Raw genomic sequence first — 19,547 nt, 5'->3', positions numbered from 1 at the left:
TAAAATGTGCCCCCTAATCTTGAAATCCCCCATCCTAGGGGGAACATAACTACTGTTAACTCTATCTATACCTCTCATTATTTTATAAACATCTACCAGATTGTCTCTCAACCTTTTAAGCTCCACTGAAAATGTCCCAGCCTTTCTTTATAACTCAAATCTTCCACACCCAGCTACATCCTGGTAGGATTCAGATTGTTTCCAATTTGGGCTGTATAACCATTGCACATGTTTCTTCAGGAAGGGGAAGTATTCTACCCTACTCCTTCAGTAGGTTTGGACACTAAGTAATTTAAAGCATATTTAGGAACTAAATACAACTTCACTGACATTCATTTTGGCTTCTGCCAGAGCCACTCAGCTCCTGATCTCATCATATGCTTGGTTCAAACATGGACAAAAGAGCTGAATTCCAGAGGTGAGATGACTGTGGTTACTCTGGACATCAAGATTATATTTGACTATGTGTGGCTACAGGAATCTTTGTGGGCGCAACGGTGGCTCAGTGGTTAGTATGCTGCCTCACAGCACCAAGAACCCAGGTTCACTTCCTGCCTCAGGTGACTGTCTGTATGGAGTTTGCACATTCTCCCAGTGTCTGTTGGGTTTCCTCAGAGTGCCCTGGTTTCCTCCCAATATCCAAATAATGTGCAAGGTTTGTGAAGGTTTGTTGAGGTTTAGGGTGTAGGTTTGCTCGCTGAGCTGTAGGTTTGATATCCAGACGTTTCATTACCTGGTTAGGTAACATCAGTGGTGACCTCCAAGTGAAGCGAAGCTGTTGTCTCCTGCTTTCTATTTATATGTTTGTCCTGGATGGGGTTCCTGGGGTTTGTGGTGATGTCATTTCCTGTTCATTTTCTGAGGGGTCGATAGATGGCATCTAGATCTATGTGTTTGTTTATGGTGTTGTGGTTGGAGTGCCAGGCCTTTAGGAATTCTCTGACATGTCTTTGCTTAGCCTGTTCCAGGATAGATGTGTTGTCCCAGTCGAAATAGGACAGAATTCCTAGAGGCCTGGCACTCCAACCACAACGCCATAAACAAACACATAGATCTAGATGCCATCTATCAACCCCTCAGAAAACGAACAGGAAATGACATCACCACAAACCCCAGGAACCTCATCCAGGACAAACATATAAATAGAAAGCAGGAGACAACAGCTTCGCTTCACTTGGAGGTCGCCACTGATGATGTTACCTAGCCAGGTAATGAAACGTCTGGATATCAAACCTACAGCTCAGCGAGCAAACCTACACCCTAAATCCAAATAATGTGCTGGTCAGGTGAACTGGCCATTCTGAACTGCCCATAGTTTTAGGATCATTAGTCAGGAGTAAATATAGGGTAAGGGAATGGGTCTGGGTGGGTTACTCTTCGGAGGGCCAGTGTGGACTTGTTGGGCCGAAGGGCCTGTTTCCACACTGTAGGGAACCTAATCTAAAAAATAATGGAGTCAGTGAGAATCAAGGGGAAAATTCTCCATTGACTGGAGTCATATTTGGCACAAAGTTAAAATCACACAACACCAGGTTATAGTCCAACGGGTTTATTTTGAAGCACTAGCTTTCGGAGCGACGTTCTTTCATCAGGTGGTTGTGTAGAATAAGATAGTGAGTCACAGAATTTATAGCAAACACTTACAGTGTGATGCAACTGTAATTATATATTTTAAAAGACCTGTATTGTGTATCAAGTCTCTCATCTTTCAGAATGACCATGTTGGTTTCAGTTCTTTCATAAGTAAATCCCAGAACCTTTTTTAAAAAATGTGAACAATCCAGGTCAGGATTGAGCATGGATTTACTAAATGATAGTCATGCTTGATAAAATCGACTGAAGTTTTGAAGGGATGTAACTAGTACAGTTGATAAAGGAGAGCCAGTGGATGTGGTTTACTTGGAATTTCAGAAAGCTTTCAATAAGGTCCCACATAGGGGATTAGTACATAAAATGAGTAAATTGCTGCTTCATCTGAGAGGAGTGTTTGGAGCCTTGAATGGTGAGGAGGTAGGAGATAAAAGCAAAGTATTTGCACATTCTGCAATTGCATGGGACTGTCTCTTGGGAAGTGAATGAGGTGTTTGGGTATTGTAGAGTGGACCAGGGTCTTGTGGAGCAATTGATTTCTTTGGAACGCTGCCAAGTGATCAGGGAGTGGAAAATGTATTGGGAGGTGACATCACACTGGAGGTGACAGAAATGGCTGCCTCACAGCGTCAGGGACCCGAGTTCAGTTCCAGCCTTAGGTGACTGCCTCTGTGGAGTTTGCACATTCTCTCCTTGACTGTGCGGGTTTCCTCCAAGTGCTCCGGTTTCCTCCCACGATCCAGAAAATGTGCAGATGAGCTGAACTGGTCATGTTAAATTGCTCAAACTGGGTGGACATGGGAAATATAGGGTTACAGGGATGTGGGGTGTCTGGATGGGATGCTCTTTGGAGGGTCAGCATGGATGCGATGGGCTGAATGGCCTGATTCCACACTGTAGGGATTCTATGATGATCATTTGAATGTGCAAGTTGATGGCGGAGAAAGAGAGAGCAAGGGGAACCCCATCATGATTCTCTAAAAGGAGAGTGTGTAGAAAACAAATTAGGCAAGATTGAGAGATTGCTGACTACTGTGGGAGGGGAATCCCCAACTTAAAAAAATGTTTCGGAAGTGCTTGTGGAAAACTACACCATCAGAACAGATGGGACAGAAATAGAGAAACTGGATGAATAGAATGGAGTCCATTCTAGGCTTTGACTAGCAGCTCAATGTTCTGGGGTGTAGAATCTTTAGGCAGGCAGAGGTGATAAGAGTGGAAGTAGTGTTGCAATATTCAGTAATTCAATTATTATAATAAAGGGAGACAATATCTTAGAAATTAGGTCATGTAGATCAAACTTAAAAATGAAAAGGGAACAATCACATTGGGGCTTTATAATACACTCATGCCAGTCAGGGAGAACTAGGAACCACAGCAATGGGAGTCATGCAGAGAAGGAAATAGCGAGTGTGTAGAGCCAACATTCTCCTATAAACGTCAATGGTGGGGCCAAGAAGTCCATAGAATTCTGGATGTCAATGGATGTACAGGACTGAGTAAGGAAAAAAGCAGAAGCTTATGCCAGAAAGAGGTTCAAAATAGCAGAAGCCCACGAGGAGTATAGAAAATGAAGGAGTTACTCAAAAAAAATGACTAGAGTGTACAGCAGGTATTAAAGGAAAATCCAAAGACATTTTAAGGGGGAAGGGTACCCAGGGTAAGAGATGATCCCAAAGTGGCAATGCATGTGTGAAAATGGAAGACATAAGTGAGGTTGCAAATGAGTACATTGCATCTATATTGCTATAGAGAAGGACAATGCACTATAGAAATTAGGCATAGGGTCTGTTATATTAAATTAGCAGAAAGGCCAAACATACTTGTGGTTTTTGCAGGCTTAAATGGATAAATTTCCAAGCCCGGATGAGACGTCTCTTAATTTGTTTTGAGAGGGTCTGTCTGATTCATAACAGGCCACAGCTGGAGAACTGGGGCGGCACGGTGGCTCAGTGGTTAGCACTGCTGCCTCACAGCACCAGAGACACGGGTTCAATTCCCGTCTCAGGCAACTGTCTGTGTGGAGTTTGCACATTCTCCCAATGTCTGCATGGGTTTCCTCTGGGTGCTCCGGTTTCCTCCCACAGTCTAAAAATGTGCAGGTTAGGTGAATTGCCATGTTAAAATTGCCCGTAGTGTTAGGTGAAGGGGTAAATGTAGGGGAATGGGTCTCTGTGGGTTGCTCTTCGGAAGGTCGGTGTTGGGCCGAAGGGCCTGTTTCCACACTGTAAGTAATCTAATCTAAATCAATCTGTGTGCAGTTCTGCAGGAAGGATGTGATTGCATCAGAATATGCAAAGGAGATTCATCAAGATGTTAGTTGGAGCTGCTTCAATACAGTTATGAAGAGTGACGAGATAGGCTGGGATATTTTCCTTATGGAAAAGGCAAAAGAGGGGGATCTAATTGAGGAACATAGGTAGAATAGGAAGAAACTTGCCCCCTTAGTAGTGAGGTCAATAACCATGGGGTATACATTTAAGGTAAAAGGCAGAAGACTTTGAAGGGATTTCAGGACACTCTTTCCATCCAGAGGGTGGTGAGTATCGGGAGCTCACATCCTGAAAGGGAAGTTGGCGTGGCAACCATCACAGCATTTAAGAGGTTGTTAGATGAATGGCTGAAACATCATTGCATACAAGGCTTCAAGCAGAGTACTCCAAAATGGCATTAGAGGAGATAGATGCTTGATAACTGGCAGTGACACAGTGCTGCAAGGTCTCTTTTTCTTGCTGTAAAACTTTATGACTAAGTAGTTGAGGTAAGCGATCACTGGTGGGATAGAAGTTAGGTGGAAAGGGGAAATATTGTGGTTCTGGGGTGGAGTGGAAAGAATAATATCTGAATATCTGAAATGGTCATGGGTGTGTGGTTAATCAAGTAAAGAATAATCCACAATTATAGGATAAAGGAAAACACTAGGCAGCATCATCTGAACAGATATAATGGAGGCAGGAGGAAATGGAATAGCATTTGTTTTGGAAGTGGAGCGGAAGGAATTGTAATCCAGTCAGTTCTTAGGAGTAGCCTTTTGGTGACTGTTAGTCGATAGTCTATTCCCCAGAAGTACAGTCAGACAAGTCAAAGACATCAAGAGTGAGAGATGGTCCATTTGAAGGGGGGAGAAAAATAGAAGTTTGAAGCGAAGTTGTTAAAAGTTTCTAGCTCTGGTTTAAAGCTGGAAGCAGCATCAATGCAGTCATGAACGTAGCGGAAAAAAAGTGAGGGAGGGGAACTGTAAAGAATTGGAGCAAAGCACGATCCATGTAACCTATAAAAAGGCATGGATATCTAGAAACATGCAAGTTCCCCAAGTGACAACCTGAAAGAACTAAGTGGTGTCAAAGGACTTGAAGCTTCATCCAGGAACCGGTTCAGCCAGGAGACTTATGTGGTGGATGGTAAAAGAAGCAAGCAGTCTTCAGGTCTTCCTCAAGGTGGATGGAGGTAATGGTGTTCTTGGTGAAAAAGGAAATGTTGAGGGAATGAAATAGGGAAGCTGTTGTGGAGGAAGACATCATGGACATACATAGAATGATGGGGTGCGGAAGGAGAAAAAGAATCAAGAATAGAATAAAATCAGTTTGGTGGGTAAACACACGCTGAAATGTAAATTTAGCAGGACAAGCTGCTTGTGGATCCTGGGAAGGAAACTGAAGTGTGGCTATGCAATATTCCGGTCCGTCATTTTGGAGATTGTGGAGAGGAGATTATGTCAGTCTGAAGAATGAGATTGTGGTGCATGGGATAAAGAATAGGATTCCAGAAAGTTGACTCCTAAAGAACAAAGGACTTCTTGGCAAAACAAAACAGAGCACTGCCTTTGTCAGCAGTTTAATGAAATTACTAGAGTTGGACCCAAGAGAAACAGACTGCTGCAAGATCAAAAATAGATAGTTTAGAATACACAAAGAGATGAAAAATTGGAACATTAGTATAGGAAAAAAAATTGGAAAAATTGCCCATAGTGTGAGGTGAATTAATCGGGGCTAAATTTAGGGAAATGAGTCTGGGTGGGTCACTCTTCGGAGGGTCGGTGTGGACTTGTTAGACCAAAGGGCCTGTTTCCACACTGTAAGGAATCTAATCTAATCTAATCTAAACATAATTTAAGAAGTTCAAGTTCATGGAAGAGAAATCTGATCCTCCGCTACATCGATGACTGTATCGGCACTGCCTCGTGCTTCCACAAGGTAGTTGAACAGTTCATCAACTTTACCAACATCTTCCATCCCGACCTCAAATTCACCTGGACCATCTCAGATACCTCCCTCCCTGTCCTGGACCTCTCCATCACTGTCTCTGGCAACCAACTAATCACAGACATATACTACAAGCCCACCGATTCCCACAGCTATCTGGACTACACCTCCTCCCACCCTACCTCCTGTAAAAATGCCATCCCTTATTCCTAATTCCTCCACATCTGTTCCCAGGATGACCAATTCCACCTCAGAAAGTCCCAGATGGTCTCATTCTTCCATGATCGCAACTTCCCTTCCCACGTGGTTGACGATGCCCTCCAGCTCACCTCCTCCATTTCACACACCTCCTCCCTGGAACCCTGCCCATCCCAATGCAACAAGGACAGAACATCCCTGGTCCTCACCTTCCACTTCTCCACCCTCCGCAAACAATGCATCATCCTCCGCCACATCTGCCACCTCCAAATGGACCCCACCACCAAAGATATATTTCCCTCACCCCCATCAGTGTTCTGGAGAGGCCGTTCCCTCTGCAACTCCCTCGTCAGGTCCACACCCTCCACCAGCCCAGACCCCACTCCTGGCACCTTTCCCTGCCACCGCAGGAAGTGCAAAACCTGTGCCCTCATCAATCCTCTCACCTCTGCCCAAGGCCCCAAGGGATCCTTCCACCTCCATCAGAAATTTACCTGCACCTCTACCAATGTCATCTACTGCATCCCTTGCACCTGGTGTGGTCTCCTCTACATCGGGGAGACAGGATGCCTTCTTGCAGATCGTTTCAGAGAACATCTCTGGGACACCCGCACCCACCAACCCCACCGCCCCGTGGCTAAACACTTCAACTCCCCCTCCCACTCAGTCAAGGACACGTAGGTCCTGGGCCGCTTCCACCACCAAACCATTACCACCCGACACCTGGAGGAAGAACGCCTCATATTCCACCTCGGGATCCTGCAGCTACACAGGATAAATATGTATTTCAACAGCTTCCTCGTTTCCCCTCCCCCACACTTTATCCCAGTCCCAAGCCTCCAACTCAGCACCAACCTCCGGACCAGTCCATCACTCCCCCTCCCCAACCTATCACCATCTCCCTCACCTTCATCCACCTATCATTCTCCCCATCCCCCCTCCCATTTACCTGTCAGCCTAGACCCACAAGCCTCATTCCTGATGAAGGGCTCATGTCCGAAACATCGATTCTCCTGCGCCTCGGTTGCTGCCTGACCTGGTGTTTCTCCAGCACCACACTCGACTCAAGGAGCTATAAGGCCTTTTTAAATAGTTTGGGCATTTATAATTAATTAACACCCACTTCAATTTCGATTTTATCTGATGTATGTATTTAAATTGCAGAAAATTTCTTTCAATTCTTTTGTTGTTGATGAAAACCACAAAAAATGATAAAGGTACCAGTAACTAACTATATGGTGAAACACTTAGTTGATGGTTAAACAAATAATAATTCTCCAACATTTTAAAAATTTCAAGACTGTGTAAAATGAATAATTGTGAGATGGCAATTCATTTTGTACCTTTCACCATTTTATTTTCATTGACTTTCTGTGAAAGTAAACATCTACCCCAATATTTTAAACTCAGCATTATAGCTAACAGACGAAAGCAAGAGTCTCAGAACACTGGAATCCTTCATGACCCAGTTACTCGAATAAAGCAATTGATTTTACACGTCTGTAACCGATTCAAACATAGATAAAAATTGCTGAAGTTAAACATGCTACCACGTTGTTTTGGCAGTGACCAAAGGAGAGATAAGAACATTAAAGATTTAGTTTTTAAAATTTCTTACCATTTTCTGACTCTGTTTTACTGGTTTCAACTGAAATAATAAAAACATAAAAGTTTAGATATTCTATTTGCCTTTATCTTTAAAATTTTAAAAACTAAAATGTTTGTTTTATATTAAAAAATGATTTTCCTGTATGAACCGCTAATTGTTCAAAGAGCTTTTAGGGTTGTATTCTCTGTTGCAAACACTGAAGAATGTTCTAGATTGCACGCGATTTACCTGTAAATTTCACACTATATCTCAAAACAAATGTAGGAAATCTGCATAACTATTTGGCGCTTTGTTGTGCCTAACGCCCTTGAGGGAAAATTTTCATGCACCCCTAAATATTAAGACATTTTAAATGCATCTTAATAAAATGGTTCAGTACATAGAAGAACTTTTCTGTCCACGTTTACTTTGTAAAATTCTGGGAATATAAAAAAACCTTTATCTTTTACTTACGTAGTAGAAATGACAGAATTGGAAAGATGACTTTCAACATCTTTATAGCAATTATCAAAGAATTGCTTTCCTGTCAGAACACAACCAAATCACTAACCAAACATCTGAACCTGCTTTGAAACTTTGTTGAAAATCGCAAATAACATTGCTCTAAAAAGGGAACAAGAATACCGTAATTCTCAGACTAAACGCAGACCCTAAATTAGAAGGCAGAAACTCAGTTTCTCAGTTTGATGAACCCAAGTCGTTCAGTTTAAATGGGGATTACTTTAGCCCGTTTTTTTTGTACTGCACTTGCAATCAACCAGTTGTGAGAGATGAAGATACTTATGGGTTTATTTTATAATATGCTTTACTCTTCCTGGGATTCTGTTTTACTGCTTTGACTGAAATAATTAAAATGCAATGAAGTTTAGACGTTTGGATTTACAGGGGCTAGTATTAAAACAGCATTGCTGTCCTGCGTCCTGGAGGTTAAGACATAACATGGCAAAGCTGACAGCAAATTGATTATAAAACAGCTCAAATCAATTTAAAACAATTATGAAGCAAAAATCGCAGAGAAGCAATCTGACTGTGCAAAGCAGTCTCAAGAGATAGGAAAGTAAGCCACCCCAGCTTCAATATTTATATTGAAGCATTGTCTCCGAAGATTAAGTTCTGTGTAATAATGAAGTTCACAGATTTAGAAATTATTAGAAATCAGAGATCTATAGATCTCTAATAGTTTTGTAGTTTAAGATGACTGCCCTAATTTTTTAAAGTTAAAAAAATCACGCAACACCAGGTTACAGTCCAACAGGTTTATTTGGAAGCACTAGTTTTCAGAGCACTGCTCCTTCATCAGGTGACTCACCACCTGGTGGAGGAGCAGCACACTGAAAGCTAGTGCTTCCAAATAAACCTGTTGGACTGTAACCTGGTGTTGCGTGATTTTTAACTTTGTACCCCCCCCCCAGTCCAACACCGGCGTCTCCAAATCATGACTAATTTTCAACTCCTGCTTGCATTTTTGTTTTGATGTAAAATGCAGAGAGTAAAATGTCCACACCTATACAGAGTATTGGACTAACCCTTGCTTAAAAAGCAGCAGTGTGTCACATGTTGTGAGTCCACAAGTTGCCCAGGGGACTGGGCATACACCGTGTGTTTTATGAATTAAGAGGAAACAGCCAAATAGATAGTCACCAAGAGCCACTGATCTGTATCTCTTGCTCATGAGGTTTCAAAGCAACACTTTTATCTACCACACGACTGGTTGAAAATTGGGGAACTCCAGCATCGAATGGTCTACTCCTGCTTCTATATTCTATGCTTCTAACTGGAAGGGGAGATACAGTATTGGAAAAGATTGTCAATGGACGGTGTTTAGAGGAGAGACAATGAGTGAAGATGATAGTTGCAGGTGTCCAGGCAGTTTGAAGATGAAAGCATGCGAAAGGATGTTGCTCACATTGAACCAAAGATTGCCATAAAGTTGTAATACATGAACTATCAATTTTTATATTGGCTGTTTTCATACGGAGACTGGTTCAAAAGAAAATCCTTTAAGTGAGATTTTACTGGGTTTTACATTGGGTTTTAAAGTAGTCACAGCAGCCACCCAATCTGGAAGCTGGTCAGGGAAGAAAATTTAAAAACTATCACCTAAACAACTACTCACTATCTGTGCCCCCACCACAATTTCAATAACATTGAAATGGTTTTGACAATGGCAGATCAAAACTCCTTCATTACAATGGGTTGCCTCCATCATGTGCCAATAGCCAGCTGTTTCATGTTCAAACCTGATCGATTAATTCCTGATGATTTTCCTGCTCCTCGGATGCTGCCTGACCTGCTGTGCTTTTCCAGCACTACAGTCTTGATTCTGATCTCCAGCATATGCAGTTCTCACTTTCTCCATGTTCAAACCTTGTCTGAGAAGAACTAACATAATTATAATATAACTAACATAATTGTCTGTTTGTTACAGGCTAGCAGGAACATCAAAAAGTCATGAAGTATGGGATAATAGCTCGGTAGCTTGCTCTCAATAGTTTTGTCATCATCGAGCATTGAATTTTAAAAAAAAAAGGAACCTCAAGTTCCACAACACCCATTCTGGGAAAAGGACCAGTTGCAGTTTAAAAGACAGTTGTACTTCTGCTGACAAGCCTTTATGGTGCAATGATATTGTCCCTATCTCTGAGCCAGGAGGCCTGGATTCAAATCCCATCTGCTTTGGGTGTGTCAGAACATCACTGAACAGGTTGGTTAGAAATTAATCTACGATAGTCTCACCACCACCAAGCTTCCAGAAAACCAAAGGAACTTTGGAGTGTAATCTCTTTTTATTAAATTTTTACTTTTATCAATCCCATTTCCCTCACACTATAACTTGTTCTAACTGCTTGCATGCAAGCGTGTTTGTGTCTGTACGTTGCAGGCTTTGGGACAGGTTATACCTCTTAATTTTAATTACACTTACATTTGTGTAAGCTTCTTTTAAATAATAAAACAGTCTCTTTATTTCCTAACTCAATAGATCTGGCTTGGTTGTTTCTTCACAGCTTTATACATGGTTAAGCGTATAATAAGTTGAAGAAATGCACATTTTAAAAACAAAATTAATTCTGTTATAGTTAACCCCAGCAGTGAAATTGAGGAATTTATTCATATCTCCAGACTTGGCTGTAACTATGTTCTCTGTGTTCCCTCTTGTGGCCAAACTTATTCATTTAAAAAAAAAATCGGCAAACAATTTTTATAATTCTCATGGGAAGAAAAAGCTTTTGATTACTGATCAATAAGTAATCTACTTGTTTAAACTATGCTGTAAAACATAGGTGCTGGGATAAGAGGATAACTTGCTGCACAAAGAAGGCTTTTGATTGAGGATTTCTAAAGATTTTGGTTTTGTTTCTCTGCTTTGAGCTTGCATTATCAGAATGTTGTAATTCATTCCTCCTGTGAGCATTTGAGACATTCAATTCCTAGTTCAGAATGAAAGAAATAACTTCTGGCTTGAAGAAACCAGATAAATGTTTTATCCCAGTGTTGCACATGAGAAGATGCATCTGGAATGTCACAGAAACGTTCACCTTTCTCCATTTTTAAAGAAAATATGTCAGTCTTGATGTAAACCTTTCAATATTTGCTAATGCAGGGAAATTATTGCAACAATCCTTGAAATGACAAGACCAAGGGATATTCAAGGGCTACCAAAATACCATCATCACATCACGGTCAATCTGATACCAAATAAAACACATGCAACATGCCTCAATGACACACCTCCAGGCAGCTCTGACATCCATAAATAAGAAGTACTCTGAGAAGTTAGTCATGGCTCATGTCAACTCAAGCTGCTTTGACCCTTGATTCACAGAATGTCTGGAAAAGCACAGCAGGTCAGGCAGCATCCGAGGAGCAGGAAAATCATCAGGAATTAATCGATCAGGTTTGAACATGAAACAGCTGGCTATTGGCACATGATGGAGACAACCCATTAATAAGGATACCTACATCAGGCTTCAACACTGTAATCCTAACCAAATTAATCTCCAAACTCCAAGATGGGTTAGCCATTGTAAATTAGGGTTTACAGGAGTAGGATAGAGGAATGGGTCTGGGTGGGTTGCTCTTCAGAGAGTTGGTGTGGACCTGATGGGCTGAATGCCACTTTCCACACTGTAGGGATGCTATAATTACAGACATTGACACACTCATTGGGGATTAAAATCAACTTCCTTCCTGTCTTCTCAATGTAAACGGAAGCATCATCTGTATTCCTATGGTGAGTCATGATCGAACAATCGAAACCAAATCTTTCAGGGGCTAATTGCTTTTGCTAATTGGACTTCGTTTGGAATAGTTCCCAGATCTGATTTAATTACATAATAATTGGAATAAACAATAACTTGAATTACTGGCCATTGGCAAAAGAAGTCACATGACAAACCAAGTTATTTATGCGTATTCAAGCATGTAGTTTTAAGGCTGAACAGAACTTACAAATGAAACACAGCCCCTAAGACATAGGAGCCGAAGCCAACTATTTGGCCCATCGAGAAACTGGAGTGGAAGCTCTTCCTAAACTCTTTTCCTCCGACACAAACTTAGATCCTGTGTTTCTATTCTACAGTAGACAGAACGTCTTTCATAGGAATACTTCATTTCCAAGTTAGTAAGTTTGCAGATGACACAATAATTGGAGGTGTAGTGGACAGTGAAGAGGATTATCCCAGGTTACAATGGGATCTTGATCAGATGGGCTGAGGAGTGGCAGATGGAGTTTAATTCAGATAAATGCGAGATGCTGCATTTTGGGAAAGCAAATCAGAGCAGGACTTATCCACTTAATGGTAAGGTCCAAGGGAGTGTTGCTGAACAAAGAGACCTTGGAGTGCAGGTTCATAGCTCCTTGGAAGTGGAGTCGCAGGTAGATAGGATAGTGAAGAAGGTGTTTGGTATGCTTTCCTTTATTGGTCAGAGTATTGAGTACAGGAGTTGGGAGGTCATGTTGCGGCTGTACAGTACATTGTTAAGGCCACTTCTGGAATATTGTGTGCAATTCTGGTCTCCTTCCTATCGGAAGGATGTTGTGAAACTTGAAAGGGTTCAGAATAGAATTACAAGGATATTGCCAGGATTGGAGGATTTGAGCTATAGGGAGAGGCTGAACAGGCTGGGGCTGTTTTCCCTGGAGTGTCGGAGGCTGAGGGGTGACCTTATAGAGGTTTACAAAATTATGAGGGGCATGGATAGGATAAATAGGCAAAGACTTTTCCCTGGTGTAGCGGAGTCCAGAACTAGAGGGCAAAGGTTTAGGGTGAGAGGGGAAAGATATAAAAGAAACTTGAGAGGCAACTTTTTCACACAGAGGATGGTATGTGCATGTGTGGAATGGGTTGGCAGAGAAAGTGGTGGAGATTAGTACAATTGCAACATTTAAATAGCATCCAAAAGCTGGATGGGTGTATGAAGAGGAAGAGTTTGGAGGGATATGTGCCAAGTGCTGGTAGGTGGGACTGAAGATCTAAGACCCCTCATCAAGAGGGGCCTCTTGGTTCGAGCTCGGTCAAAAGAATCGACAAATGCAGTCTGTTCAAAAAGCAAGGGTCATTAGTTTATTGAATTAATGTACCTTGACTCAATTCTATGCAGCAACACAGATGTTAAGGCTTCTGTGTTCCATGGTGAAGTTGCGCAATTACATTTGAAAATTACACATTATTTATATGTTTTTTTAAGAGGTAGTACAGCCTTAATTACAAGAAAGACCAATCACATATAATAAGGTGACATGATTTACAGCAAGTCAATCCAATGATATTTCCTGGGAAAGGGTTCTTAACTACAAGAAAAGTCCAATTAACTGTAATATGGTGACATAATTGACAACAGGCTAATCCAATGGTATTCCTTGGAAAATAAATCTTATTTACGTAAATTGTCATGCCATGTATGACAATTGTCAAGGTTAGTTTGAATGGTCAATTAATGTGTCAGTATTCATTTTATGAAAACTCTATTGTCCTCTTATCTTTGAATTTCAGCTTAATTCTGCAAATCAGCAGTACAGGGCCACAGGCCATTTTATAGTATTCTTTTAAATTGAGAAACCATTTTGTGGTAAATAAAAATCCATTTATACTTGTTGCCTAATTTCAAGTTTTAGATCTTCATTCCCCCCTTTGGTCATTCTATGACCACACCATAAAGGCATGGATCAAATTAATCCAATTCAGTGGCAGCAAAAGACTTCCGTACTTCTTCTTCCTCCGAAGGAGAACCAAGGGCAGGCAATGAGGTTACCTCATTATGATTTAAGTAAAGAAGAAGCATTTTCTGGGTGGAACCAATATTGTCCATAGAAGTTAATACTTTAGCAATAATACACTTAACTATAGCAATACCAACAAAAAGATCAATTAAAACAATGGCACCATACATAGCTATATTAATTAGCCAGTTGTACCATGAGCCAAAACCCCAATCTCCCCATCCCGCACCTTCATTCATTTGGTTGACAAAAGTGCAAATATTATCAATATGTCTAGTAATGTTTTTGATAAGATCAGTGACCCTCATTATCAATCAGTGACTAGACTGGATTGGGATATCTGTTCGGCATTGACGGGTTGGACCGAAGGGTCTGTTTCCGTGCTGTACATCTCTATGACTCTCTGACCTAGGTTTCTGCTCTGCCCTCTGCAGCTGCATCTTTAACTTCTTGGCCTACAGATCACAATCACTGAAGATAAGCAGCAGTACCTCCTCCATGACAATCCTCAAAACCCATGCCCTGTGAGGCTGTGTACTCAACTCCTTGCAGTATTCCCTGTACACTCTTGACTACATGGCTAAATTTCACCCCAACACCATCTGTAAGTTCACTGACGACACCACTGTTGTAGGCCAGATATCAAACAATGGCGAGATAAAATACAGAAAAGAGATAGAGTGCTTGGTGGTGTGGTGTTAAGATAACAATCTCTCCCTCAGCGACAGCAAAACTAAAGAGCTGATCGTCAACTTAAGGAGGGTGGAGCTGAAGTGGAAATGGCCTAGAGCATCAAATTACCAGGAGTGACAATCACCAATCATCTGTCCTGGACCCCCCACGTTGCTGGGACGGTCAAGAAAGCACAACAATATCGCTTCTTCCTTAGGAAACTATGGAAATTCAGCATGTCTGAACTCTCACCAACGTTTATATCTGTACCATAGAAGCATTCTATCTGGATGCATCACGGCTTGGTACAGCAACTGCTCTTCCAAGGATTAGAAGAAACTACAGAGGGTTGTGAACACAGCCCAGTCCATCATGCAAGCCAACCTTCCATCCATTGACTCCATCTACATTCTTGCTTCCTCGGAAAGGTAGCCAACGTCATCAAAGACCCCTCCCACCCTGGTTATAATGTCTTCTAACCTCTTCCATCAGGCAGAAGATACATAAGCTTAAACACATGAACCAATAGGTTCAAGAACAGTTGCTTCCCCGCTGTTATTACACTTTTAATGCGCCTCTTAAATTTCAAATCTAATTTTGATCTGAGTTTTTGTGCATTCCGCGCTCTGTTCTCTCACCCTATGATCTTTGTATGGCATGATCTGTCTGTACTGCATACAAAACAAAAACTTTTCACTGTACCTAGGTACATGTGACAATAATAAATCAAATCATACATATCATCATGTATTAATCATCTCCCCCTCCAAGAAGAAAGTTAATATGTGTTTGTTAAAACTTGACCGGCCTCACTTTGGAGATATTTTTCTGCAGCACTCAGATAGTCCTAATTAAATTAATGAATTGAGTGCTGATTGGCTGTGATTTTACGATTGTTCCCTTGAACTCTCTCCAGTTTTGTTATAGGTGGAGCTTAAATCATTTTATACCTGTCCACCTTTGTCCTACTCCATTGACCTGTCCTGCCTTTGGATCACTCTTTCTTGTTTAGTTATAAATATAGCATCTCCAATATTTAAGAAAATTGCAGGTGGATTTCCTACAATTTTCATGTGTGTAGTATCTTCTAATAAAGTTCTTCACCACAAGTGGGTTCTTGTAAAATTTCACAATATTTAATTGGCAAGGCTATATGCAAAAATGAGGAGTATAGCAACAGATGTTCGGACTTCCTTCTGTGCTGTTACTGTTCTGATCTGTGATTGTGATCTCACATGGGTGAAAGTGAGGTCTGCAGATGCTGGAGATTAGAGTTCAAGGTTAGAGTGGTGCTGGAAAAGCACAGCAGGTCAGGCAGCATCCGGGGAGCAGGAAAATCGACATTTCGGGCAGGAGCCCTTCATCAGGAATGAGCCCTCATTCCTGATGAAGGGCTCCTGCCCGAAGTGTAGATTTTCCTGCTCCTCGGATGCTGCCTGACCTGCTGTGCTCTCACAGGGGTGGACTAGTTTACCTGAGATAGAATTAAGTCATAAAGACGAAAACATAGTGTTGCAGAATCATTCGCCGGCACATACAGAAAACCTCTCGATTTTCAATTTAGTCAGTCTGTCCCTTGTTCGTAATCAAATCTAGCATTGTTAACTTTTGCACCCACCTTGATGTGAATTATTTCACTAAGAGTCTGATTGGACCTCATAAAAGGAAATAATTCTAATCAGCTGTAGGCAGTGTCTGTCCAGAATGTGTTGGCTTCACTAGAGCTCTTGTGGTGTAGTGACAGTGCCTCTACCTCTGAGCTAGGAAGCCTGAGTTTGAGTCCCACCTGCTTTAGGGTGTGCCATAACATCTCTGAACAGGTTGATTTTGTTTTCAAATATTGACTGCATTCAGTGACCCAAGTTAATTTTGTGGCCAGGTAGCCTTTGATTCAGCATTTTTTGTTTGATATCTAGACTGGAAATGATGCTCGGGCTTTGTGGATTTACACGTTTGAATTCTGAACCAGACTTTATATCAAAAACACTATTTGCCTGGAAATTCTGCTGGAAGTGTTCCACATTCCCACTTTATTGATGGCAACAGAATTGCTTTTAAATAGGGGAGATTTTACCCCCTTAAAGCTGCAATCACAAGCTCTTCTAGGCCAGAAGCCTCTTGGTTTGAAACGTGACAAAGTGCCTTTACTTGTCAATGTAGAAAATCCAGATTCCTTTCTTCTAACTGTTCAGCTTGGCATGTCTCCCTCATCCCAGTGGAAGACTCTCTTGGACAAACCCATTGAACTAATACAGTGGATAGTTCAAACAAAAATTAATTCAAAAGCATTTGGTTCAAACTAAATGACCAACTAACTGCTGATGGGGGAAAGGGATAAAAATATACCACTAAAAATAAATGGAGCTTACATATGCTTTGTTCAAGCACTTCTGAATGTAATGTATGCCTTATCTATCTTTGTTATCCATCTTAAATGGATTGGTACTGAAATCTTTTGCACAACATAACAGTGACAGTTTTGTCTCATTTGCATCGATCCACTTATTAACTGATGTGCACTAATAATGCCTTGAAAATCAGTATTTCAAACTGAGTCATGGAGAAAATTGGATCAATGGACCATTATCACTGATCCCACAACCTTTACAAACCAACTATTTCCATTTTTGGCTTATTAATGAAACATAACTAATTGAACGTTTGCCTCAGGCAGGTGAAAACGTCATGCCTGAATCAGAGCCAGATTAAGATTTCTTGGGTAAGACCTTCATGGCACCATTGCCTCACTCTAACTTTTCAAAAGCTGTGTAATAAATTATGTGAGACAATGAACTGTGAACATTTTCATAATGGTTCAGCAGAGAAGGAGACGGTCTTGCTGATCGGAAATGCACCAACTCTTCCAAAGAGCAATGCAATTTGTCTGCTGTTTACCCATATGCCTACATTTTTTTCTCCTTTAAGTACTTAACTCAATACTCAACACTGGAGCCCTCCAGGGGTGCGTACTACTGTACTTACTGTATACCCATGACTGTGTCGCCAAATACCAGACTAATGCCATTTACAAGTTCGCTGATGACACCACCATAGTCGGTTGGATCTCAGAGGTCGATTAAATAGACTAACGACGGGAGGTGGAAGACCTGGAAAAATGGTGCACTGAGAACAACCTAGCTCTCAATGCTGGAAAAACCAAGGAACTCATTATTGACTTTCAGTGGGATGTTACTCATGTCCCCCTACACATTAACAGCAGAAAGGAGGAACGAGTGGAGAGTGTCAAGCTCCTGAGAGTGGTCGTCCACAATAAGCTTTCTTGGACTCTTCAGGTGGACGCACTGGTCACAAAGGCCCAACAACGTCTCTTCTTCCTCAGGCAGCTGAGGAAAGTTGGCAAGATGGCAAATACCCTTGCCGATTTTTATAGGTGCGCCATCGAGAGCATTCTGTCTGGATGTATCACCACCTGGTATGGCAACTGTACCATTCAACTTTGGAAATGGTTACAGAGAGTGGTGAACTTGGCCCGGGCAATCACAAAGGTCAACCTCCCATCTATGGAATCCATCTACCAGGCCTGCTGTCAAGGAAAGGCCGCCAGCATTCTCAAAGATCCATCCCACCCTGGCAATGTTTTTCTACAACCTCTACCATCGGGGAGAAGGTACAGAAGCCTGAACACACGCACCAGCTGGTTTCACAACAGTTTCTACCCTACTGTTGTTAGAATACTGAACAGACTCACAAACACTTAACATTCGCCTGCACCCATGTTTTTGTTTTTGTCACTGTTTACCTATTATTTACTATCTATGCTACTTAACTCTGTGATCTGCCTGTATTGCTCTCAAGACAAAGCTTTTCACTGTGCCTCGGGACACGTGACAATAAATTCAATTCAATTCACTTACCTGATTCTCTGTTGATGGTGACTATTGAATTTGTAGCCATCACTCTAATTGAGCAGTGTGTTCCAAACCTTAACCATACTCTCAGATCTTCTTATGGCCTCTGATTCCTTTCTCAATTATCTTCAATTGTTATTCACTTGTTAACAATCAAGTGTTGGAAAAATTATTATTTACTCTATTTAAACTTTTCATGATTTTAAGCAACTCTATAAAATTTCCTCTTAGCCATCTCTGCACTGGGGTGAAAAATCCATATTTTTCTGGATGCCCATGTTGCTGTAATCTCTAACTTCTAGAAGCATTCTAATAAATCTCTTCTACATCCTTTCCAAAATCGCAACAGCTTTCTGAAATGATGATGCCCATAAATTGATACAAAAACCAGATGAGACTAGTGTTTTATATATTTATCTAACATACTTTACTGTCTTTTGTACTCCTGCCTCTAGTTAAGAAGCCCAAGATCCTGTTTCTTTATTAACTGCTTAACCTGTTCTGTCACCTTTAAAGTTGGTAATTAAGTGTCTCCAGGTTACTCTTCTCACATTCCTTTAAAATTATACCCTTTAACTTTTAGTGTCCCAACAAAATGAATCACCTCACAGTTTACTACATTGAATCTCATCCATGTTAATCCACCCCCACCAAGAGGGTTCTCATGATCCCCTGCTAAAGGTCCAGCACAAGTGGAGACCGTCAAGCTCCTGGGAGTGGTCGTCCACAACAAGCTTTCTTGAACTCTTCATGTGGACGTACTGGTTACAAAGGCCCAACAACATCTCGGCCTGGACAATCACAAGAGCCAACCTCCCATCTATAGAATCCATCTACCAGACCCTGGGCAGAATTTAATGCTGTCACTAGTGGTCCCATGCACCTGTTGGAGAGTTGATGCCAACCCTAGCCATTTCATAGCCATTCTGGATCCCCATACCACCATGTCTTAATACCAGTCAGGCACTCAGCTGAAGTCTCTGTTATGTTCAGAGGAATTTCCCACCTCCAAGACCTGGTTCGAGTCAAGGATCAGCATCACTTGGAGCAGACGCCCCTGTGACTACAACAAGAGTGCAGGCTGTGGGGTCATCACTGGAAACTTGGCAGGAAGCGACTTCACCAGGGTCAGTCAAGATGGCCCTGGGGACGGGGTGTTGGTTTTCAAGCTGATGTGAACATACTTG

At 41.5% G+C, this 19,547-nt stretch overlaps 1 protein-coding gene across 8 annotated transcripts in view; it reads right to left on the bottom strand.

Moving 5' to 3' along the window:
* The window catches only part of pecam1a (platelet and endothelial cell adhesion molecule 1a), a 93,001-nt gene extending 74,565 nt beyond the window's left edge, over positions 1 to 18,436 (bottom strand). For 7 of the 8 annotated variants that reach the window (XM_072558816.1, XM_072558818.1, XM_072558819.1 and 4 more), the window contains exons 1-2: positions 8,053 to 8,197; positions 7,609 to 7,638 (exon numbers count right to left, since the gene is read on the bottom strand). In XM_072558816.1, coding sequence (XP_072414917.1) covers positions 7,609 to 7,638; positions 8,053 to 8,092 — 70 coding nt within the window. In that variant the 5' untranslated portion in view covers positions 8,093 to 8,197. Of the gene's footprint in view, positions 1 to 7,608; positions 7,639 to 8,052; positions 8,198 to 18,366 lie in introns of those variants that run through there. The other variant, XM_072558817.1, reaches the window with a different exon arrangement.
* Between the last annotated feature and the right edge of the window lie 1,111 nt (positions 18,437 to 19,547).

This window comes from Chiloscyllium punctatum, chromosome 39 (genome assembly GCF_047496795.1).
Source record: "Chiloscyllium punctatum isolate Juve2018m chromosome 39, sChiPun1.3, whole genome shotgun sequence".
Classification (NCBI taxonomy): Eukaryota; Metazoa; Chordata; class Chondrichthyes; order Orectolobiformes; family Hemiscylliidae; genus Chiloscyllium; species Chiloscyllium punctatum.
The sequence above is the reverse complement of the archived record's forward strand: the minus strand, read 5'-3'. Positions and strand labels throughout refer to the sequence as shown.